A 26,523-nucleotide genomic window follows, 5' to 3' on the forward strand; every position below is an offset into this window, starting at 1 on the left:
AATTCTAAATAAATATCTACATTTTATAATATTGTATTTCATATTTTATTAAAGGGGCTCTATCATTGGAAAAAGTCATTTTTAACTAATCACATCCTTGCATAGGCTTTAGAAAGTCTATTCCACACCTACCTTTAGTATGTGAATTGCCTCAGCGGTTTCTGAATAAGTCCATTTTTATTCATATGCTAATGAGCTTCCAGCCAGCACAGGAAGTTCCCAGCAGCACTCGTCGCTGCTATTATCTCCTATGTGTGTGTGCAAACAGGAAGCTGAGTCATCAGCAGCAGCAGCCTGTGCTGTATACACCCATAGGAAACAATAGCAAAGGGGGTGCACGATACATCGTGCACCCCGTCTAATTAGCATATGAATAAAAACTGACTTATTCAGAAACCACTGATGCAATTTACATACTAAAGGTAGTTGTGGAATAGACTTTCTAAAGCCTATGCAAAGATGTGATTAGTTAAAAATGACTTTTCCCAATGATAGAGCCCCTTTAATAATGTCACAGCACCAACCCTTTATTGTTGATCCCAACAACCCCAATATTAAATTTTGAGTTTAGCACACATTTCAACTCTTTAGGCTGAGGTTCCACGTTGCAGGAAAGCTGCGTTTTTGTTGTGGATTTTCCTATGTTTTTTTTTAGTCAAAGCCAGGAGTGAATTGAGCAGAAGTAAGAAACATAAGCGCTTCCTATGTATTTCCTATTCCCTTTTAAAGCCAGTTTTGGCTCAAAAAAAATAAATAAAAATAAATCTGAAATAAAAGCCACAGATTTTCCACAATGTGCAGCCTCAACCTCACGTGGACTTAGCAAGGCGCAGGGTGATATTTGCACCAAAACCAGAATATGCAACTAAAAATAAGCATCACATTCAGGTGTGCACATAATGGCGATATATTAGAAGTGTATATCCTTAACGCTATATACTAGCCCAGCAGCGCTACATTGGGTTACACATACTGTATAGCACCGAAATTTGGTCTGCTGTTTTTTACAGCTCTTCTGCCAAAGGCACCTCAAGACATTTCTTCTGCAATACAATCAATAGACTCGAAGTGTCAAAGCCATCACCAGGATGCAAGGAACAGCACAAGATTCGTACAGGAATCCTTAGTTGCTGATCCTTGTAGACCAACCTGAAACCTGGTGCGCAATACAAAAAAAAAAAAAATTTTGTAAGATTCTCAGCAAGAAATGATTTCCCTTAATCTCCTGCTAACCATGAGATTGCACCAAACGTGTTGTACAGCTTGGTCTGAATCACTTCCTCCCACGGCTCAGATATTTTTGGGCCTACATACAAGTATAAGAATAGAGGGAGCGCAGCGCTTAGATATTCTGATGCCAAAGACTGATGTTCAAGCTAAATGCAGAGGTCATTCATTGAAAGACAACGACAGTCCATTATAGCAAAGAGGTAAAGTGTAGAAAAAGCAAAGTATGTGTATAAAACACACAGATATCAGACAGATGTGCTGTACATTTATACATACACCTGCTAGGGTTAGAAAAACCACAGGAACTAGGCGGCCACTGCTCAGACAGGATTTTGTACACTATTTGAATTGCTGTATCGAGTGACATGTATACGTAGATGGAAAATTTCTCAGGCAATTTCTCTTTTCAGGAAAACAAAAAACAAAAAAACCCACAAAGCAAACCCTAAACCCGTGCAGTTCATCAGCCAAATTATAAATAAATGCCGCATGACCTGTGAGACAGACACAATTCCCGACCCAGTCATAGCTCCTGTGACCTGGACTTACAGCACCATGATGCTGTAAATTTCAGTGTCCTGCACCAACAGTATCATGTGACTGTCTGATATCTATTAATGGAGGGTCTGACTGCTGGTCACATGACACAACGGAGGACCAGAACAAAGATGGTATTACAAAGAAGCAGCACGAGCTGAGCAAACTAATTGTAATTGTTTACAAGACGGTGAATATTATTGGACAGGACGATTTAAAACACCAAATTGTTCCACCAATTAAGAATCCCCCCTCCCCCATATAATATTACATTTACCCTACAACAGCCACACACGGGCTCCTGCTGAGTTGATGGCTGACTACCAGGGGTTAGGAAAGCCTGACCTAATCGAGACCATCATTGTACGGACTATACAAAGTCTAGTACCCTATTACTTTAGTAGTAATTGAAGTTTATAACCACAAAATGTTTCTAGGACATAGCGAGCCTGATAACGGACACCGTGATGTTCTCCTGGACTAAAGGACAACCAATAGGTCACATAATTACTTCTGGATAAAATGGAGAAGTATATAGCAGGGTGTCCCAGCCTGTGAATCATCAGAGGCCACATGTAGATATCGGGCTCTTTCATGTGGCTTCACCCATGTCAGTACTCTGTGCACCGAGAATGAAAGTATCACAGGCAGCCGACGCCACACCAAGTACGGTATGACAGCACTAACTTACTTGCAAAAGGCCGTATACTCCATCCGTATACTGCACAGCACTTTCCAAAAGTCATTTTTGTTTTCAGATGGTGCAACAAAAAAAATAAATAAATATATATATATAATAATAATAATAATAATAAATAAATTATTACTGCTTCTTTTGGGAAACTTCCAAAATATTCTGATTCCCTCCATGCCAGAATACTGGTGTCGGTGGGAATAGCTGTGGCGAATCTATAGCACACAAATAAAATTCCCCCATAGTTTTGTTGTTTGTAAAGCTATAAACTTTTCTTCTGTTTGGGATCCACTACTGTTTATTACAAAGAATTTTTAAAGAAAAAAAAAAAAAAAAAAAAAGTAACCTATGCTGCGCTTCTATCCTAAAATCTACACACTCCAAAAGGCTTGGTTTGTGCGCCAGTGTTGTACTGCAATCTTATATACCGTGGGTCCTTTCTCCAATTACTTCTGTAACTCAAAGGTCAAAATGGCCACAAGTCAAGTGCACAACGACTGGAGCACTATAGGCGACATACAGTGGTGATCATTCATATGAGAGATGCAACACAAAAAGTCATTGGCATCACAGAGGGAGCTGGTCCTATATAAAATATGATGCCTTTAATAGAAGTTTTAGGGCCCGTTCACACGGGCACAGAGGGGGCGGATTATGGCGCATAATCCACGTCATAATCCGCCCCCTCATGATGGTGGTCTATGGAGACCACTAGCATTCTTTTTTCCGCCAGCAGCATGTTGTTGCTAGTGGAAAAGAAGAAGCGAGCTGCCCTTTCTTCAGGCGGATTCCACGGCTTGTTCAGGCAGATTCATTTCAGCCGACTCTGGAGGAAGAAGCCGCAACTGCGACAGTTGTGGCAGGCGGGTTTTGACCCGAGAGTGACGCAGCTCCCTGTGTCACTCTCAGTGCCAAAATCCCCCCCCCCCCCCCGTGAACTAGCCCTTATAGATAATCTGAGTCTACCAGGGAATGTCAGAAAATAAAAGCAAGGATCAGATTTGATGCTGCCATTTTCTATAAACTGGTTTAATACATAGTCCCATGTGTGTGGTGATCTATGCATTATATACTGGTTGTGGGCAGTATATAGGTCAGGGCACTGCTACAGTTATTTCCATTGATCTAACTGCTAAGAAAATTTTCAGCCACTTTGTGGGTCCTATAGCCTTTAGGATAGGGCTATAGGCGATGTGCTTCTCACAACAAGTTCTCACAAGTTGGGGGACCAAAACCATTATGTAACTTGCTGTCCCCCAACTGTAATAAAACCGCAATACTGGAAACATCTGACCAGCAAGTCATAGTTGCAACCAACTTGCGCTGCTTTCCACAATGGCAAAGTTGTATATGATTTCCAACCAAAAGTCATAAATCAGACTAATAGAGTTGGATTTTTTGCAACAGCAATGCCATGGTCATGTAAGGTTGTAATGGGACCCCAATGACCATCGCCATCACAGGCCTCATGTAACCCTAACTTTGGTTAGGAACATAAGCCAGTGGTAGAAGAGCAATGGGCGAGCACACACTCTGATGCTCCATACAATCTCTATGGGGCTGCTGGAGAAGGTAGTGTGCATGCAGCTCTACTGCTTAATTCAAATGGGGAACACTGACCCCCTGTGATCAGTGGGGGACCAAGTGGATGGACTTCTCACCTGTTCTGTGGGTAGGTGGCAAGTTGTAAACAAAGAGAAAACACAATGCAAAAAAAGAAAAAAAAAAAAAGAAAGTTGGCTTTTGTTCTTTGCACATACTAGTTCCACTGAAACCGCATGTTATTTGTTTTTGCTTACTTATATATAGCGCCAACATATTCCACAGCGCTTTACAGACTTGTGTCTTTCACTATTGTGTTACTTCCTGGAGTCTGAGGAGAAGAACAAATAATAATGGGATAGGCATATTACGGTTCATGGTAAAATTCCTCCACATAAGAAAAAAAAAAAAAAGTGGACCCTATATGGACCTCATATTGGACTTTAGTCCTGGACTTAGGTTCAGAATATATGCTAAAAATCTGCATCTGATTTGCCATATGTACACTTGGTCCTTCCTTCACATCTGGTTTAGACAGATAAAATAAGACATTGAAAACATCGCAGAGATCTCTGAACTGACCTGAGACTTCCATTCCGCTCTCACGTGCTCACACACATTTCAGTGTCTTGCATCATATATACATTCTCTCTCGCTTTTAAAGTTTACGGGGAAATTTACTTTTTAGCTATACTTCAATCTACTCATTTTGTGCGCCTATTTCAGTTTTTTTTCACCATTCACCTACATCAGGGCCTTAGACATTGTCCTTGGAAAACCGAGAGGTCGGAGGTATCACACCACCGTATGGATATCCACAAAGACCTTACAGTATGGTATGGGAATACCAGAGAGAATAAAGAGTGCAACAATCTCACAGGGATGAACGGACCACGTATGTGTGACCTGGCGATCCACTCATAGGACCCCTGGGACCTTGGTAAGTGGAGAACCCAATGGTCAAATCACAAAGTTGTCCCCTACAATTCTCAGTTATGGAACAACCCCTGTCCTATTGCTATATTCATACAGGACAGTGATAAATAGGAGTGCCAATGCTCCAATCACCCCCAACCACAGTGTCACTCAAGGTACAACTCCTTTAAACGGATATTAGAAAATGATAATGGTTTTCTTCTACCCTCTGCCTGCAGTAACAGTGTGCATCTTCCTTACACCCCAGGGAATAAAACTGAAGAGAATGAATGCAAGCAGAGATCTTGACAACCAAAAGAAACACAATATACAATGAATAACTTTAGGCAAAACTGTAACACCCCTTTAACACTGCAGTGTTGGGACATAGCAACAGTCCGGGTTAGGCTTCAGGGACACTGTGCACCCGCTCTGTAATGTTACTCCTCTGTCACCCATGCAGACTCAGGGGTACTTTGTGTTCCTAAAGTGTGAGGTTATCACATGCAGTCGTCGGCCTCCACAGATTCGCCCTCAGGACAGGCACAAATGTCTATTACGTTTGTGATCAGACTCAGTGACAGCGGGCACAGACACTGCTGCGGTTGAGGGTCACAGTCCGGACTAAGCAGAGAAGTAGACTATACATGACAGACGTCCGATAGGTGATTGGTGAGATAGAGGCGCCATGATGGAAAACAGTGTAGATTTCAATACGTTTCTTAAGCTATGGCAGGGATAGGGAACCTTCGGCTCTCCAGCTGCTGTGAAACTACAACTCCCATCATGCTCTATTCACTTCTATGGGAGTTCCAAGAACAGCAGAGCCAGTATGCATGCTGGGAGTTGTAGTTTTGCAACAGCTGGAGAGCCGTACGTTCCCTACCCCTGAGCTATGGGCTCCTTCTTTAGATCCAAATGTAACCACTTAGGAAAAAAGAAAAAGTTACACCTCACAGATCTGCACCAAGCTCTGGATCCTGGCCAGCATCAATGAGGTTTCAACATGGACACCTCACCACTGCAGCCCATAAGAGACCACCGCTAGCCATTCTGAGATCTTTATTGCAACCAAGCACTGTCAAGATGGAGGTGAATATACAGAGATTGTGGGGACCTAGGAAGCCTCAGAAAAATGGTAGCATGGGATAGGGAGGAATTACTGGGGGGGGGGGTTGTTTTTGTTCTTTAAGCAATCTAAGGCCTGGTTCACATCTGCATTCAGTATTCCATTCAGGAAGTCCGCACGGAGTCACCACCCCCGAACAGAATACTGAATGCATCGACAAGAGGCGAGCTTATGAAAGCACATGGACCCCATAGACTATAATGGGGTCCGTGTGTTTTCTGCACGAGTCATGCGGAGAGGAAAGTAGTTCATGAAGTGCTTTCCTCTCCTCATGATTCGTGCGGACACAGTGTGGAAAACACACGGACCCCATTATAGTCTATGGCGTCCATGTGCTTTTGTAAGCTCACCGCTTGTCAATGCATTCAGTATTCCATGCGGACTCCCCAAACGGCATACCGAACACAGAGATTAAAGTGTCATTCACTTTGCTGGTACTGTAAAATGTAGTTTGTTTCCATAGCAGCCAAAAACCCTACATTTCTGCAACGTGCGGCCTTAGCCTTAAAGAGTTTTTCCAGGACTAATATATTGATGACCTATCTGTAGGATAGGCCATAATCTTAGATTGGTAAAGGCTCACTGCTGACTAGGCCGGTTTATTGGCTTGTAATCCAGGCCAATACTCCGTACCTACACTGATACATTGCAGCAAACCATCAGGACACAACAACAGCTGGTCAATGTCTTTAGTTCAGAGGATAGCATTGCATTGCATTATATAGGTGCAGAAAATGACGAGGAAATGAAACCTAAAGTTTAATAGAAAGTTGTAAAACAAAAAGAAAACATAACCAAAAACTTATCCTTATGAACACCCCCAATAGTGCGGGTACATACAAGGCGACTGCACGCTTAGGGTAGAGAAGGGAGTGTATGCAATCTTCATTTTGTCATGAAAGGTTTGCAGCAGGAATAGTAATCGGATAAGCACGTAGTACAGTAATTGTAGTCACAGGCGGTTATATACACACCCACATCGGCTCAGTCTTTGCTCACCAAGGACCTGCTTCAAGGTAAAAGTCTGAAAAGGCTTTTACTGCACAGACGTGCACAACCTGTGGCCTGCAATGCCATTGTGTGTATGGGCCCTAGTCCTAAGGCTGCCATTGTTATAAGGGGCCACTATAGTACTGTATGAGCTCAAAGTGTACAAACCATTTTACAAGCTTGTGACATGTCATATGGCAGGATTAGGGTCTGGGGGGTAAGATTCTGACCGATTAGTAAGGGGCAGAAGCACAGTAATATGGGGAGCAGAGCCCAGCTGACTGCACGTGCCCCTACCATTTACCAACCAGGCCATCAATAGCAAAACAGTGAGTGTTTGGCACCAGACAACCCTGAGATCAGCTGTGTGAAGGCCCAAAGAGACTCGGGTGAGCACTGCAGCTTCTCCATCATTTACCAGGTATAGCGCCACCCATGTCACAGATGCTGTATCTTGTATCCTATTCACGTGTAGTACCAGGCGCAGCCACTCTCCAATGTACAGTGCTAGGCCTGGTAATGAAGTCAAACATACTGATCTGATATTAATGGTCTATGCCCCTAACCACCTGTGTAAAGGTGAGCATATACTGGCACCCTAGGACTGGGCCATGGTTTTGCAGTGCGGTTGTTGGCCACATGGCTTAATTTCTTTCACAGTGCTGGCTGGCTGTGAAGTGAGCGGAGGCCCTCGGAGTATGAGTAATTGGGATCCTCATGTGTATTCTATCAAACTGGTTATTAACTACATGGTCCCACATCTAAAGACTACAGAATAAGTCATCTATGATAATTTAAGGGCGCCTTCACATGGAGAAATACTGTGCAACACAGTCAAAATAATAAAAAATAAAAAATATCTGGGTATTGGTTAAATGCCATGAACACCTTTGCAACCAAAGATTTTAATTCGTCCAAAACAGTGGTTCTTAACCTTGTTTGAGGTACCGAACCCACCAGTTTCATATGCACATTCACCGAACCCTTCTTTAGTGATAAATCAAATATGATTTTTTCCCAAATTCAAGACATAGGTATATGTTTTTTTACTGATACACAAAATGAACCATGCATATGGCCTAGGGTTTGATCGAACCCTGGTTAAGAACCACTGGTCTAAAATGAAGTCACTTTGCGATAGGTCTTTATTAAAAAAATATCCTATCGTTCTGTCTACACAGCTCCTAAGTAAGCCGATGCATTACCATGGTAACAGACAACATACAAACCCTGCACAGATCCTCCACTACTGGTCACTTACTGAATGTACATGATACAGGTGGCAACCCATTCCAATTATAGGAACAGAAGAATGGACTAAACATTAAGGCTCAGGCCTCACATTGTGGAAACGAAGCTTTTTTTTGTTGCAATTTTGCTGCTTTTTTGAGCCAAAGCCCAGAATGGATTGAGCAGAAGGGAGAAGTATCAGAACTTCCTATATATTTCCCATTCCTCTTGGCTCAAAAAAACAAAATCTGCAACAAAAAAAAAAAGCTGCGTTTCCGCAACGTGGGGCCTCAGCCTAAGAGTCTGACCACACATTTTTTTCCCACGATTTTCCTTGACGCAAAAAGTAGATGTATAGTATAAAGAAAAATATTTTACTATAGTGCCAAAAATATGCATTACAATGACCTGCAAAGGCTGAACATAAAGCCAGAAAACAGACAGACGTGAATGGAGAGTGCCACAGACGCACCTCTCTATTCACACAAACTATGGCTGACTACCTCCTGTTTACGGAATAGGTGCAGGTCTGAAAGGTGGAATCAGAATCTATAAGAAACGGGAGCTATGCTCTGCGGATGTGACATAAATTCAACAGATGGGAAAACTGAAGATCTATCCTGAGGTGATGTCACCGATACCCTCTTGGTACGTGCCATGTTGGCTTAGGTGGGTAGACTTCACTATGTCATCTAGAAATAATTGACACAGGGATGTGCTGCCAATAAACAATGTATCTCTATCAGAAGAGGGGTCCAATGAATCCTCCCAATAAATCGCAGGTTGAAAAAAAGTACACAAGCGCCGGACAATTCATAGAAAAACGGTGCTGTGTGATTGGTCAGCTTCAACAAAACTTCACTGTTATCTTTCATCCACTTTAATCAGCTGTATGGACATCTTTACACATTGGGGCAAATTTCTGGGTGCATCACGTGGCAAGCTTTCTGGTGAAAAGAGAAAATTTTGGTACAGCGCCTTTTGAGAACCTTTGCAGAACCTACATGTAGATACCTGAAGCCGCCAATGATCCCATGATTATTTAGGGTGTTAAAAACCTGAAAAAAAACTAACCATTGGCGGCTTTGGGCTGTCATGGCTTCATCCACATGTGGCTGTTACAACACTGAAACCTCAGCTCGCACTAGCTTCACACTAATGTTGCCTCTCCATTGCTCTGGTGTTTCGATGGAACCAGAACAACAGAGAGGCGGACCGCTAAAAAAGCGGTAACGAACAGAGTCTGACAGATCTCATTGACTATACTGGAGTCCAGTTTTAAAAAAATAAAACCGCACAGATGTGAACATAGCCTAAGGGTATAACAACACATAGGAATCTCCAGCGAATTCCGCCCCTAAGGCTGGTCTTACACAGCCGTAATGTAAGTCCACAAATGGTCCGCATTGGATTAAGGGTATGTTCACATGGAAGAATCTGCCGTGGATTTGGGAGCGGATTCCACTCTGAATCTGCCACCCATAGTTTCTAATTGAATGCAAATATCACAACAGGGGGCAGGAAAAAAACAAAAAAAAGTGTCCTGCTCAATCTCACTGCGGATTCCCTTGGCTGAGAAGTCCCTGCTGATCAGGGCTATTCATCCAGGTCTCAGCAGAGGAAAAAATAAAAATGGAGAGTTGCTCTATATTGGTCCGTTTTACGGATCAAAGGCCCATTAAAGACTACTTCTATCACACTCAATACACAGACTATGGTCTAAGGCTAGATGAATAAAGGGGTAGACCTTCATGTGAAAAATTCCTGGCAGAATACTGTAGCTTATAAATCATTTCATAAATCTCATGTACACAATAGGGCAAAGTTATTAAGACCGACATAATGCACGCCAGTCTTAATAAACAGCCCATCCAAAACAGGGAATCAGATTTATGAAGATGCCACCATCTCTTCATAAATATGGCTGCCATCCCTGCACCACAACGGAAACTCTGACTTTTTAATAAATTGGTGCAGATTGGGGCTTGTAGCTCACTTTTGGCGTAAGAAAGACCCTTGCGCGAAGTGTGCACCTCAATATTATCCCTCTGCTGCAGAAAACTGGCAGAGAAAATGATGAAATCCCTCCCCTATAAACACAAAAACGGACATATTGCAGATTTTCAGTGCAGACAGCACTTATTTCATTAGTTTCGTTGCAAACTCCATGGCCCCATTCAAGATGAAGGAGCATGGGCTGCAAAACAAGACAGAAATAGGACTTGTTGTGAAGTTTGCCCCGAGCTCATGGTCTCATACACTGGACCGTGAAAATACCCGAGCGTATGTATAGGACCGTAGAAATGTGTCCATGATGCTTAAAGCTGCGATTAGCTGACAAACACATTTACCAGCGGATCCCTGGCCATGTTCACACAGGGCAGTGGATGGAAAGAACGTTTCCTGAAGACTGTTGGCCCTTTACCTGGTGTCACTGAACACGTATGGTTGCCCTGAATGACTGTAACTACCAATACGGGGACTAGAAGCGAGAGTTATAAGCGTCCCCCTCTTCTCCCGACATGTTCGATTTAGCAAATACTTGCATTCTCTATAATAAAACAATTAGCCATCTTTTCTTATGACTCCGTTTATACCATTCCTCTGTTACGCCTCCTGCCAATTTATGGGGGAAAAAGGGGGAAGAAAAAAAAAACAAAAAAAAAAAAACACCACATTTGAGAACACTGTCAACAGTGACTGGACAAGGTCGCGGTGTAGGTATACATCCAGTCGGCCATTTCTTCCTATATTTCTAGGAGGAATTACAGAGGAGCAGCACAGGTTTAAGTAAAGATGCTACAAAATTGTTCTTTCATGGAGAACACAGGTATTTACTGAAAAAACAAAAACCAGGTGAGCTGATAGGATCTCTCTAACCAGACGATTATTTGATGCAGGGCTGTCCAACATCAACCTACTCCTAGCTCTAATGTGAATGGTTACCTAAAGTTTAAGCACAGATACAAAGATAAAGAGAAACCGTCAGCTATTGTCCTACATGGTACGTCCTACTGCGACCCTATAGCCCATGATCCCACTACACTTAGATCTGAACCTCCGGACTGAGCTGTATAATATGACGCCATCCATCTATCTTACGTCAGTCTTGTAGAAGGCGTCACCGGCATTTTCCTGACAGTCGCTGTCCTGTCATGACTGATCCTTTCAATTAATGCATGAGGCAAAATCAGAAATATCTGGATTAGTCATTATTTATTTTTACATTACGCTCAGGTTTGAATTTAAGGCTTTCCAGTCCCATAATAAATCCTAGACATTTCTACTTCTAAAATAATACAAGTGATTCTCAATATTTCTCGGGTAAGGCAGTGATTACAAATTCCGGCGGAGATTCCTTCTAAAAATGCTGGACAAAAACTATTTGGTAAGGTAAAATGACATCGCGATAGAGACCTGACAGACCCCTTTATAGTCATGGGCGCTGTCAGGTCAGGAATCCAGCACATTCATTAATACAATGAGGCAAAACAGGGGTCGTGACCAACTCAAACGTGAACACGGCCCAACTTTTCAGTTCCTTTCCCATGACAAAACCACAGAAGTCCAGCGGTGAGAATTCCCGATCATCTGTGCGCCCGTCTACTCCATGTTTACCCAGGCAGGACAGCACTTGCTTTTCTATGACCCTGACTTGAGGCCTACTGCTAGCGTTTACACCGGCAACAAGTAGTTCACTCGGCTCAACTACACCGTCTACCAAGTCAGCACAGAAGTATGTATGAAAATCTCAGCCGTCATCTTAAGAAGAACCTAGTAAGCACTTACGGAGCGGGCGTTTAATCATTAATCCGACATACAATGGTATAGATCGGTAACCAGATCATACAAGCCGACAAGACACTAGATCCAGAGTCAAACACTTCCCTGAGATATCAGCCTGGCTAATGCTGGTTGTTTCCACCGCACTTTCCATATTTCATTCCGCATCTAAACACACTAATAAAATATATATATATATATATATATATATATATATATATATATATATATATATGTGCACACACTCTTCATTAACTACTGTATGCGTTAGAATGGTTACAGACTAACACAAAAGCAACAAACTGACAACCATAACATTAATAATAAGCAGCGTAATACAGGATATCAGGCAACTGAACAGGTCTAGTAAAAGAGATAAATGGTTACAAACCTCGAGAGAAAGCAGTGGGCTCGTACAGGAGTCAGGATGGTCACGACGCTTAGCTGCTATATCCTCTAACATGGTTATTTTTAATGAATCCGTCTCATGTAGATAAAAAGGCTGAAGCCAGATTGTCTGAATTTTTTTTTTCCCCTTTAATCCGTCAGTCCAGACTTTGTGGCAGGAGGTGGAGGGGGGGGGGGTACACCTACTTGCTCGCTCACGTTCTCCTCTTTACTAAACTAGAAAGCAGGAAGTTACCACCCTGAAGTATCACGCAACAAGGGAGGAGAGCCTGACCTGTCCCCTCCTTACTAGGGCAGGTAGAGCTGGTGAGGTAGGGGCTGACATCATGGCATTCGATGCTAGTGCACAGCAGCTGAGAGGATGCAGTTCTCATGAACCTAAACTGCTCGAGTGAGAGAAAGGTAATTCTTCCTTTCCCAACCCCCTCGGCCGAGCAAGATCTGCTCCTCCTCTTCCTATAGAAGACACTGAAGCTTTGCCTTTCTGACTGTTGCTTCTTCTTGTGCAACAGAGCAAAGAGTAAACTGGGAGGGAAAAGAAAGGGAATACCGCTCGCTGGCCGCATCTTCTTTCCCACTAACAATTCCCACAACACATGAGGCACTTGACAGCTTCAAGTAACCAGAAATACAGCAGCTTTCTAGGGTCGCAACAAAATCTCGCTGATATCACTGATGGGAAATAAACCGCTACAGAATATATACAAAGTTGCAAATTAAACCTTATCCGCACACTGCAGAAAACAAAAAAACATATACACATACCGAATATATATATATATATATATATATATATACATATATATATATACACACACACACACACACACACACGGGATACTGCGGCAGATATATTAAGATTGGCATTTTATACACCAGCCTTAAGCCGGGTACAACTCTTAAGATACCAGGAGCCCAGATGGAGATCTACGCAAGTTAGGAATGAGATTTACTGTATAAGGCTAGGTTCACAACTGCGTTGGAGTCTCCATACTCGGCCACAGATTCTGTCTAAAATTGTCGGAAAGTAACATCCTGCATGGAGGAAACCCAGCGGGCCCCATATAGTTTATGGGGTCTGTGGGTAACCACTTTTTTTTAGTAGACGGGCTTTCTGTCTTTTGTATCCCAATGAGGACCTATACACTAGTGTTCTAATAAATACTTAGTGTTGAGGCTTCATTATCCCGGCCTGCTCTCTGACATACACACATTCACAGAACATGCAAACATGAAACTGCAAGGCCCCACGGGGCGTCCCGCAGCAAAAAAGCGCTGCAGGAAAGACTATGACGGCAACGCGCTGTGGGTCTTCCTGCAGCACTTTATACAAAGTTCGCAGAGGTTACAATTGGGGAAACTGCCGGTGTTTCTGTAAGTACAATAGGCACCAGTGTTTGGAAATCCCTGCCTGTCCACACTGTGGTTCTTACTGCAATGTGGGCATGGGATTGAAAAGCGTCACAATTTTTCCTGCAGACGAATCGCCGCATGTACTCCCCGAGGGGCTCCAGCCTTAGTGATCCGCCCCTCAAAAAACAATGGACGTGTGAATGGGTCCATTCACTATGATGGGTCTTTTATTTACCGTATTTATTAAATCTTTTTTTCCATGAACAGCACTCAGACAGAAATTATTATTTATTTATTTATTTTTGTAGATTGTGAGCCCTATACAGGGATCACAATGTACATTTTTTTCTTCCTATCAGTATGTCTTTGTAGAATGGGAGGAAATCCACACAAACACGGGGAGAACATACAAACTCCTTGCAGATGTTGTTCCAGGCGGGATTCGAACCCAGGACTCCAGCGCTGCAAGGCTGCAGTGCTAACCACTGAGCCACCGTGTTGCCCCTCAGACAGAAAAACTGTTAGTGTGAAGCCACATATTGTGGAAAGTCTGTGGGGTTTGTTCTTTACTTCTCACTTCTGCTAAATCCACTCTCTTGGCTTTGGGTCCAAAAAAATAAATAACAAAAAAAAAAAAAAACACTCCGCATCATTTGGATTCAGCCTGAAAAAGTTTCTGCCACCAGACAGGCACTGTAGCAGGAGTAAAATCCATAACATTTACAGAAGCATCAAAAGCAGAGTGTCGGCCCTGTGTGAACATTCACTAACAAGTCAAAAGAAATATTTAAGTAAATGACCTTATGGTTGTTGTAAGTACAGACAAGTCAGTAATGTTTGTTTCCACTTTAGAAATGGTTAGGAAATGTCACTGGGTCAATAGGACTGAGCCGTTTGGGTAACCCAAGCACTTTCTGCTAACAATCCAGCCTTTCAGGACAAGGCCTAGTGTTTTGCGTTTGCCTGACAGACCATTAGTAAGAAGCACATACAGGGCTATAGGATGTTGTTTGCTCCCTCCGCCTCTTGTTCTAAAGAATGCTACAATGAAAGTTCCCTGCCCCCCATACAGGGTAAAACATTACAGGAGAAACCAGTACAGCAACTGTTTGATATCCAACAAAGGGCGCTGCGCGGATCTACTGAAATAAACAAACTGGAGCTGAAAAATTGTGCAACTTTCCAACTTTTTTAATACAAAACGGAGACTCTGACAACCAAAACAAAATTTATTAGAAGGCCCCTTGTAAGTTTCCATATTCTGTCTTAGGCTAGTTCACATCCACTCAGGTCTCTGCTGCAGACTTTTCTCTGCACAGGTTTCAGTATAGAAACCGCGAAAATTGGGTAGTCTATGGGGTCCTTGGGTAACCGCTGTTGTAGCGGTCTTCTCTCCATCCTTCGAGTCCTGAATCACAGAGGCCCATGTGCAGATGTGAACCTAGCCCTGGAAAGGAAGACTACTTCTGTGATGAAACATGAGGACTTTCTTTTTCTCTAAAATGCTGAGTTTTATATGAACACAAAGGGCCAAAACATATCTACATGTTCAACTAGAGTGCATGGGGCCCAAAGACCTAGGAATCATCCAAAATAATATCCAACATAAAAGCGTTACAAAGGGGTTTTCTCCCTCATCTATTCTCAGTCATCAATAAGTGATTGGTAGGAGTGGGCCCCGACCAGTTCAGCTGCTTAAAGAGGATCTTCATTTCCCCCATAGTATGCGAATAGGGTAAACATATTTCGGCAACAATCCAAAACCTCCAAAGATAGAAACAGTAGGGATGTTTATTCGCAGCGGAGGAAAACATTAAGCTCAATGTCACCAAAAGAGAATCTATTCAAGACACAACGATCACAGTCAGTCATTATTTGCCCGTAGCCAGGGTGTGCACACAATAGTCCGAGTGGAAGGCGGCAGCGAAGGGACCCGGGGTCAGAACCTCCAGGTCCGGCATAAAGAAACCACCAGCCAAATTTAAAGGAGTTTTCCAGAGACTTCTATTTAATTGTGGAAAGTTTATAATTAAGAACAAAAGGGTGACTTTAGCTACATATCAGAAGGCTTTACCATTTCACACCTGCTATGTAAGAAACCCAGAACAGGAAATGAAGACACGACAACAGAATAAACTACAGAACATCAGATGCCCTCAGTAAAGTTAGTTCAGTGTGTTCTTAAACAGAAATGGCAAAGTACATAAGGAGGAGTTATCTAAAAGTAAGGGCCTGGCAAACTCTGCCACCAAGACAGAAGACACAGAGACCTGCCTGTCAGAACAGCAGCCAAATATGGGCACATGGACCTAGTAAAAACATAAAGAGAGGGTTTGTAAATCCAGCATTAAAGGGGTACCCATGTAACAGGTGCGGCATATCCACCTCTGGTACCTGCATCTATCTCAGTGCCCGCAAATCGCTGGTGCCACAGGAGGAAGTGAATGGGAATGACAGAGCTTAGCACGGCTTGCCTGTGGCATATAGACATGTAAATGTAGGATACGGGAATACCCCGTATATACAGTATCAGCCAAGACTTTGGACACACCTTTTCAGATTTTTTTTTTCTTTTCTACATTGTTGACTCATATAGAAGTCATGAATGACAAAGCAATGTTGTCATCAAAGCAAAAATATAAAACACAATTTAGTTTGACACTTTTTTTTTTCTATTTACTACTGATTTCCATCTGTGTTCATAGTTCTCATGTCTTCAATGTGAATCTTCAATGGAGAGAAGAAAAAAATTGCAGAGAGAAGTACGGCAGTATCCAAACTTTTGACTTGTTCTATAGATCCTGAGAAATGGTCTTCTTGTAACATATGAGTACAGGCTTCTACATTTCTATGGGCCTATACTCCTGGACAATCCATAGGAAAGACCCCCAATATCTGATTGGTAGGAGTCTGATACCTGCGATCCATATAAAGGCCGCAGGATTGAGATGAGGATTGTGGTCTCTTCACTGAATACTATGCACAGCGCCGCACGCGGCTTGGGGGCCACACTAGTAACTGCAGCTCAGCCTCATTCACTTGAATAGGACTGAGCTGCAAACAGGCCAGATGACAAATTTGATAAGATTTCAACGGCCTGTGCACATGAAACTGCATTCACTTGAGTGCTGCTGCCACTATGAGCAGCTGATCTATGGGGGTCCTGGGTGTTAGACCCCCCACACACACACCAGATTTTACACACACACACACACACACACACACACACACACACACACACACAGGATACCCTGTTATCCCTTACAACCATATTCCTCACACACTAAAGCCATGGTGTTGTATTTGCTATTAATTTTCAGTACAAGTTGCTCAACTGAAATATATAAGAAACTAAAACCACAATGGCAATCACTCACAGCAATAGAAAGATATATTTATTTATTTTTATGAAAAAAAGGAGCCGTAGATTAATACTTGGCTGTTACCGTAAATAAATCTTAAGTTAACAAATGTGAGAAACATCAATATTATAAGGCAGCTTGTCTTGTATGGACATATGACATCAAAAACAAATAAGTTCTGCCACAAAGACATGAAACCTGACAGCTCGGGCCCCGGAAACTAGAATAATATGTACCTGGAGTTCACACAGACAGAAATGCTAAAGATAAACAGGTTTTACTGCATATTAAAGGAGGAAGTGGCACACTTCCTAACCTCATACTAGCGTCACATCAGGGTGTATCCTTATTCATCTGATGAAAACCTACCCGACCGTCAGAAAATCTAGTCAGAGAAAGATTTCTGACACTGGATCCTTCCATTTCTCCAGATCTGCCGCTAATCTAATAATGCCCATGGCGGCTGGCGGACCCCCAGTAGTGAGCGGCTATACTGGGGGATCAATATTGGACAGGTCTGATTTATACATGACCTACTAGGATAAGTGATGGCAAAACAGTCAGCCAGATCTTCATCTCCATTTCACATATAAAGTAGGACTCTGGAGTCGGGGCAAGTGACTGACGCCAGCTTAAAACGAAAATGATTATTTTTAATAAGATTAAAAATAAGATATTCATGTTGGAGCCAGGAGCAGGGCGCACGGGGCGTTCGGAGCCAGGAACAGCGCAGAGGTCAGGCTGTGAAAAAAAATGGAGGAGTCAGAGTTTTAGGCTGAGTTCACATGGGGTATTTTGGTCAGGATTTTGAGGCCATATCCGCCTCAAAATCCTGACCAAAAAGACGGCTCCCACTGAAATTAATGGGAGCCGGTCAGTTCTTTTTTTCCGGGAGCAGTTTGTACCGGCTCCCAGAAAAAAAGAAAGGACATGCTCATTCTTCAGGCGGAGTCGCCTCATGATTCCGCCTGAAGACACTCTCAACTAGGCCCATTCATTTGGGTCTAATCCAGATCGCAGTGCCGCAACTGGATGCTAGTAGACTGTCGATGAACCCTGCCCTGCAAATGAGCCCTAAGGCCAGGCAAGAACACAACCTGACTGGTAACACCTAGTTATAAATTTCCAGGAGGACTAACAGAGGAACAGCACAATACAGTGTTATAAGGAAAGAAGCTCCAGAACTCTTCTCCGAAGAAAACATCTATTTCCTGAAAAAGATGAGATGTGAGGCTAGGTTCACACCAGCGTTCAGCACTCCGTTCTCAGGTTTCCGTCTTCTGCATGCAGAAGACGAAAACCCGTCATGCTGAGTCCGGCCGTAAGTGTTTTATGCTCTCCGTGGTGAAAGTGTTTTTTTTTAAACCGGACACAGAGTACTGCATGTCCGACTCTGTGTGCGGTTTAAAAATCCGGTTTCGAGGCGGAGAGCATAAAACGCTCAAATGAATGGGTATGAAAGAGTCCTGCAGGTTTCCGTCTCCTGCCTCTGTTTTGTGCAGGAAACAGAAAACCTGCATAACGGACTCCTGGGCACAGATGTGAACGAGCCCTTACCTGTACTGAAAAGAATAAAACTACGTCTTTTCCCCCACCAAGCGGTATACTTTTTCTCAATGGAAGTAAAGGCAATTATACAGCAGTATACATCCAATGTCTATGTCAAACATGAAGCGCGGTGTGAATATAGCCTTAAGCACCATTTGTGCACAAAGCCTTCAACCTCAAGTAGCCTTCAAGCGGTAAGGATAAACACGACAGAAAATAAAAGGACCTATTGGTAATACCGCACCTGCAATATCGAATGCTTCAAGTTCTAGTGACACTTATATGGCGGTATTATCATCAAACTTAGATATAGGATTGAATATTAGGTCCTAGTAACAACTTCTAACAAGTTCAGAAAAGCATGTGCACCCCGCCAGTCTGTCTTGTTATTCGACATTCCAACGATGAGAACTTTTATCTGTAAAAATAGCGTATAATTTATATAAGAGGCGCTGATGCGGCACGGTAATCGCTTGGTGTGCTCAGCCACAAATCCACCCCTTCCACCTAGTATTCTGATTCACTATTATTCAGCCACCACAATAGGAAACAGTCAAGTCGATTTCTAACAGACGGTGGAGACAAAAGACTGAAAAGTTCATGGTCTTACAACAGGGCCGTAGTTTTTATTTTTTTCACACCACTACTTCCCCAATACGAGCGGTGCTGGCTTGTCTGCAGTGCAGTGTTTAGGTGCAGATGACAAACGGCTTTATAATACGATTTACATCACAGCAGCCAAGCAGCACAGGACGGACTAACAGGTTTGGTAACATTATCCAAACAAGATTTCCTAACACGGCAACGTCTACATAATGGTTTCATTTCCACATAATATATCACAGGAAGAGGTGGATGAAAATGAGAATGGGGGGGGGGGGGGGATAAAATAAAGGTGTTAAGTAGAAGCTATATCACCATGAAGTTCAGTCCCAAGCTGATAGTCTATACTTGGAAACCTGGGCATACAAGATAATAAATACTCCATTGTAATAAAACATGTCACAGCAGGAAGGATTTCTATCTGACTCAGTGAGCAAGACCGATATTAGTGGACCGCTGTATATACCAAAACAGGAATGGACAGAAGGGATCTTTGTAATGACCTGTAACAATGACAAGGGATAGTCCTCCATGTTTCACCATCATCACAGACATGCTCTGGGTGTCATGAGGGTCAGTCCAAGAGGGGCAGGATGCCTTTCATGAAAGTAAAAATATCACAAGTTATTGGAATTAGATTTCTTGGGATGAGAGGTGGATCCAGGAATTTATCCTGACCGTCAAATTTGGAATTGTAAGGAATGATTTGCCCTAATCATGGGACAATTGTCATCTACTTTATAGGAGTTTTTGCCTGCTTCAGACCAAGGATTCTACGTTATACATGATAGATCAACCGAATCAACTATGTCACATGAGCAATTTAAAAGGGGTTTTCCAGGCAAACTTTGGGAGGGGAGGAAGCAGGAATTAAGCTAAGACCCCACGTAGCCTCTCACAACCTAACCGTGCAGCGAGACAAAACAAGGAGGCAGCACTGCATAGGCATAACTGACATGCTGCGATTTCCAAAACCGTTGCATGTCTGCTGCACATATTTTACCGCAAAGCAGGGATGGGGACTGTAAAACGCTGCTTTTTCCACCACAGGTAAACTGCTGCTCTTACATCATGTGGGGCCCCGGCCTAAAGTAGAATTTATAAATAGAGATGAGTGAACACTATTCGAAACAGCCGTTTCAAATAGCAAGCTCCCATAGAAATGAATGGAAGAAGCCGGCAGGCAGACTTTGCCGGCCGCTTAACCCCCCGCATGCCGGCTACGTCCATTCATTTCTATGGGAGCGTGCTATTGTGTTTACACAGTCACATACATAATTTCCCTTATATTTTATTTTTATTTCAGCTCCAGGTTGATTCACTTGAAGGAGATCTCCCCCCCCCCCCCCCCCCCATGAGCTATTGGTTATAGAATATGGTAAATTAGGAAGGGACCCATCTAAGGCAATCTATGAACTTATATTGGTATTTTGCAGGGAAAAGTGGGGACGTGATCTTAGGGTTGGACTATAATGTGCTGTTGTAGCTATTTTTTGTGTTTTTGTAATGTTTATGTGATATCTTATTACACAGGTTTGGAGTTTCTATAATTAGATATTTCGCCTTTGGGATGAGAAATTTTCTACTAAATGTCATACAATTACCTCTAACAAATACATTTTTGAACAACAAAATATTTCAATGTATAAGAAACAGGGTGGAAAAAATAAAAGGTGTGCTCAAAAGGGTTTTTTTTTATTATTATTTTCTTTTATGGCCCAAAAAACTTCCATAATCATTACCAGAAAACCATCCAAAAATTTCTAAGTATATTTGTCTAGCATGCATTTGTATAATGCTACCTTGAGGTATACCTCCATTTGTCATGATAGTGGTCAGTGGTCTAGGACCCATTCACACAGATGACATGGGGGGCGCCTGCTTGTAACTGGAGAGGATACCAACATTCAGCAGACTGCATTGGTCACTGGTGTAAAGCTGAGCATTCACATCTGCTCATTCACATCTGTTTCCATCTAAATCGATGGACAAAATGTTCCTGAACACAGATTTAAAAAAAAACAAAAAAAAAAACACACATAACGGACAGCCAACAGAACTCATTATAGTCAATAGGGTCCATTGGTCTCCGTATGTGTCCACTGTTCTAGTCCTCCGATGGACACCCCAGAAGAGACGTGAACAGAGCCTAAGGATGGGACTATTAAGCAGTGGAAAAGTTACTGCTACATAAAAATATTACATTCAGTCCTGTGTAGAGAGATCGCAAAACATCATACTATAGAAACAGTTACACATGTAATAAACAATACATAAGATAGAAATATTGCATCTGTAAAGTTGCTAGGTAGGGGGCTACCACGTCATAATCCGCCCTCTCACAATAGTGGTCTATGGAGACCGCCAGGCTACTTTTCTCCCGTGAGCGGCAACAAAAAAGAAGCGAGTTGCCCTTTCTTCAGGCAGATTCCGTGGCTTGTTGAGCCGCGGTGTCCGTCTGGCGGCAGCAACCTCCGGGGTCGGCCCATTCATTTGAGCCAACTCCGGAGGGGGAAACTGCGACTGTCGGAAGCCGCAACAGTCATGGCAGGTGGGTTTTGGCCCAAGAGTGACGCAACGCCCCGCAAGTGCTCAATTTTTTGTAACTAGAAGTCACAGTTATAGCATCCTCAGGGTCACAATGTAACTCCATTCACTTATATTGGCAACATTATGATCTTTAGTTGCGTTACAGGGCTGTAGATAGAATTGCCGTAACTTATTGGGTTTATTTCAATCAATGTTTAGGACAGTTCCTCTCAATAAAAGCGTCCAACTGCTAAAGTCTGCAATATCCTGCCCACCCTGATACAAAAGGAATATTACCACCAATTTCAGCAGGAAAAGAAGGTTCATTTGTCACATGTCTATGTCCAACCCTCCCCTGAGATTTGATGTCAGGTGCAAGAGGGATCACACATAGAAAACTTAACACCCGACTCTTTTGTAGTCAAGGAAATAAACCATGGTTTATTCTCTTCACCCATACGAAACATTCGCTCTTACCCCTCGTTCACATTTGCGTTGGTATTCCGTCCGGGGGAGTCTGCATGGGGACCCTCCCAAACGGACTACTAAACGCAATTGCAAGCGCTGTGCAGTAAAAGCACATGGACCCCATAAACTATAATAAGGTCCGTGTGCTTGCTCCGCACTGCCTGCACGAATCATGTGGAAAGGAAAGTAGATTGTGAACTACTTTCCTCTCCGCATGTTCTGTGCAGAGATCTGGCGGCAACCACACGGACCCTATTATAGTCTATGGGGATCCGTGTGCTTTTACTGCACAGCGCTTGCAATTGCATCTGGTATTCAGTTCAGGGGGGGGGGGTCCCCATGCAGACTCTCCCACGCAGAATACAAACGCAGATGTGAACCAACCCTTAGCTGGGTCAAGCTGATTGTGCACATTTGGAGGAATCAGAAAGAATAGCTGTGAAGGTGTATGAGCACCTCAACTTCATGATAGAGGGTGTTCTAACTGAACCTCCAAATACAGAGGTTAGAGGGGTTGTTCGAGGAATCTATTTGCACTTACTTCCTCTGGAGTTTTTAGGCACTATACCTTCCAGGCTGGATCCAACTGCAGGTCACATGATGAGAAACAGGACCTGTCCCCAAATCACTCTGCCTCACCTTCAGTGTTTGGCTATGCTATGGGGGTTGTCAGGCTAAAATAAAGCCAGCCCCAATCTACCTGTGAACACTGGAGAGAAAGGATGAGGTGGAGAAACTAGTGGGTTGGGTGCTGGTTCTGATCATATGACGTCTGATCAGAAACATACCCTGAACCCCAAGGTCCGGTTCACATCTGCATTCGGGCTGCCGATTGGGGAGTCTGCTTGATTTCCACATGAATAATGCTGCAAGCAGCACTTTTCTCTCCACATAATTCCTGCGGAAACCACATGGACTCCATAGTAGTCTATGGAGTCCACCGGTTTCCCAGGTAATCGCTTTTTAATGCGTATAGGTTTATGTTGGGGGGGAGGGGTGTCCCCAAGCAGACTCCCCCAAACACATATGTGAATAGGACCTTCGAACCTGGAGGAATTGTAATCAAAATCTCTAGAGAACCCCTTTAAAGGAACCCTATGACTTCTGACATGTGTTTTAATAAATATCTGTGTTTCTCATGGAATTGCAATTCTGGAACATTTTTGACTTCTGTAGTGTTCCATTCCTCTATTATCTGTCCCCTAGAAATATTATTTACATAAATTACCATCTTTATGGTCACCACTGATAAGATAAGACTGTGTCAGTAGGTATGGGGACCATCTGATTGTCTGATGACATTTCCAGAGGAACAGCACAATGAAGAAGTCTAAGAAAAAGATTCTCCGGAGCTTTTATTTCTTATACAGGTATCTACTAACACAGGCACACTGTTTAGGAAGTTCTTTGGAAGATCCGTTAAGGTCCGATACCCAGGACCCCTGTGGATCAGCTGACTCAGAGTGTCGCTTCCGCTTCATTACTTTTACCAGTCACATAGCTTGCTTACAGCTCAGTTCCATTCAAGTGAAGGGGCAGAGCTGTGATACCAAGCATAGCCACTGTACAAATGTACGACATGGTGTTTGGTTAGTGCTAATCAGCTGGGGCCTGGGTCAGAGTTCTCCCCTAAACTTTAACCTATTCCAACAACAGGTCATCAATTATGTAACCTAAAAGCCCCACGTAGCGAAACGCAGCAAAAAAGTTCAATATTGCGGTTTTTCCCGCAGCACGTTTCATACAAAGTCCACAGAGGTTTTCTCTGCGGACTTTCTGCTTCTGTTATACCTATATAGAAACCTCTGGCGTTTCCGTAGGTATAATTAACATGCGGCGATTTCCAGATTTGGAAAGCGCAGCATTTCCAATGCGGGTATTTTTCTGCAATGTATGGAAGGGATTCGCTAGATGGGACCTCAGCCTAATCGTCATTAATATAAGTAACTTTATTCAAGACATTCTGTAACCCCAATATTCCTCCTCTGCATACATGAGCACTGCCCTATACCCTTCTAGAGGTCTGATGTACTTGAGCAAGACCATCAGCCCCCTAGAAGTGAATGAAGTGGTGGTCAGAGTGGTAGTGGGTATGTGTGACCACCATAATGATGGACGTTGATACATTAGTCCCATAGAAGTGAACAAAGTGGTCATCACACAAACTATCACTCCATTCACATAGAGGATTCAGGGACCCCCCCTGATTCTTATAACCATAGGGGGTCCAGAGGTCAGACACTTATCCCCTATCCTGCGGGAATACCCATTTATTAAAAAAAAGTACAATGAGAGTGACCAGCACGATGGGTGACCCGCCTCATAACATACAATTGAATCTGGGCACCTACAAACATCTCAGTCCAGTTCTCATAGCAACAACGCAAACTACACATCACTACAGCAAGGCAAAGTCTGGTGTGAATATCGTCATACTTACTTGATCGCCATCGCGTTCATTCACGGTTGGTAGGGGGGTCCGAGTGGACATTTTACTTAGTTATATATCCGCTTTAAGAACAGCATTGGACAAGAGGAGATGATAAAAGCTGCAGCAGATGGCGGTGACGTGTGTGCAAGGTGTGCACAGGGGGCAGTTTGGGTTTTATATTAGAGGAAGGCCCCGCGGTCTCAGGGGCATTTATGTGGGTACTTATTGACTGCCCTAAAGATAGAAGAGGGAATTACAGGGGGCCCAGACTAGGCCCAGGTCTGTAACTGCACACTATGTCCTAGGAAGGAGGAAAGGGAGCTAGACCGTGAGGGCGCCCCCTTGGGGTAGAGGGGCAGGTGGCACTGCACTGGACACAAGAGCTGACACTCAGGTGAGGACACACATGAGCACCACACACACCCTCCTCCTATTTAGTCAGTAGCCCGCCCCCTTTCGGGAGTTAATGAGTAATGGCAGCCGCTGCTGGGCCGCCGGACCTCTCCTGAGGTGTCAGTCAGGTTGTGTGTGAGTAAGAGGCGGGGGAGGGGTGACGGCTGGAGGAGTGTACAGGAGTTGGAGGGAGGGGGGGTCACACAGGTAAATTCTCCCGCCCAGGTCTGGCACCTCCCCCTTCCCCCCCAAAGTGCGCGCTGTTGATCTCCCGCTCGCTGCTCCAGGTGTGTCCCCGCTCTCGCAGCTCTCTCTATGGAGGGGGGAGGGGCGCGCACGCACGACCCCGGCGTCACCTGACTAGAGAGCGGCGCCCCGCGAGGCTTCCTGCGCTGTGAGGCTGCGCGCGCATACCCGGACTTAGCCTCAGCACACTCACACACTCAGGTCGCTTGTGCGCATGCGTCAGCTAACTCGGTCTAGGTGTGCGCTGGGGGAAATAAAAAAAAAAGCGTGTAGTACGCGGGCGCGGACGACAGATGGCAGTACTAAGAGGATACTGTACATAGTGTTCACATTTAACACTTTGCTGCGGTTCTTTGCAGTTAGAAAATGATCAGCTCATGTAACATCATGGTGACTGAGATTTCTATGGCTGACTCATAAGGCTACGTTCACTGTAACTCTGTCACGGTGTGCGTCAAAAGTCGCCAAATGAAAAGGTCCTGCAACTCTAACTTAACCGTTTCAACTACGGATACCATTACAATTAGGGGCGGGTTCACATCTGCACCCGGTCTCTGGTTTTGCCAGTCTGGTCAGTTTCCATCTTCTGCCTCGGAAACCCGCTGGACACAAAGTTGGACATGCAGGACTTTGTGTCCGGTTAAAAAACAACGGTTGCCCCGCGGACAGGTACAAGACACACACGGGCGGTCACCTTTACAAACCCTTTCAAGTGAATGGGTTTGGAAACTGATCGCTGGATTTCCGTCCCCTTAGGGCAGAAGACGGAGACCGGCCAGATTGGCTAAACTGGAGACCGGGCGCAGATGTGAACCCACCCTAAGCAGTGTTCACGCTACTGTTGCTATCTTAGGTCATAAAGCGGACACTTAGGCTAGGTTCACACTTGTGCTGGGCTCTCCATTGCTCAGGTCTGTCGGAGGACCCAAATGATGGAGAGCCCATCCGCTAAAACAGCGGTGACCTGAGGTCCATAGACAGTAATGGGGTGGGCCAGGTTTCTGCCACTTCTATGCGGAAACTGGACATTTCTTTCCTTCGTTTTGCATGGATCAATTAAAAAACAAGACTCATTAACGTAACGTCCACTATGATAGGCGTTTTTTTAACGGACCGTATCAGAACAGATATC

General features: G+C 43.7%; 1 protein-coding gene across 7 annotated transcripts in view; it reads right to left on the reverse strand.

Annotated features, from left to right (window-relative positions):
• MARK2 (microtubule affinity regulating kinase 2) overlaps positions 1-25,508 on the reverse strand; it is an 87,106-nt gene extending 61,598 nt beyond the window's left edge. For 6 of the 7 annotated variants that reach the window (XM_075281496.1, XM_075281495.1, XM_075281493.1 and 3 more), the window contains exon 1: positions 12,442-12,870. In XM_075281496.1, coding sequence (XP_075137597.1) covers positions 12,442-12,513 — 72 coding nt within the window. In that variant the 5' untranslated portion in view covers positions 12,514-12,870. Of the gene's footprint in view, positions 1-12,441; positions 12,871-24,761 lie in introns of those variants that run through there. The other variant, XM_075281490.1, reaches the window with a different exon arrangement.
• Positions 25,509-26,523: the final 1,015 nt, after the last annotated feature.

The sequence above is a fragment of the Leptodactylus fuscus genome, chromosome 7 (assembly GCF_031893055.1).
Source record: "Leptodactylus fuscus isolate aLepFus1 chromosome 7, aLepFus1.hap2, whole genome shotgun sequence".
Taxonomy (NCBI): Eukaryota; Metazoa; Chordata; class Amphibia; order Anura; family Leptodactylidae; genus Leptodactylus; species Leptodactylus fuscus.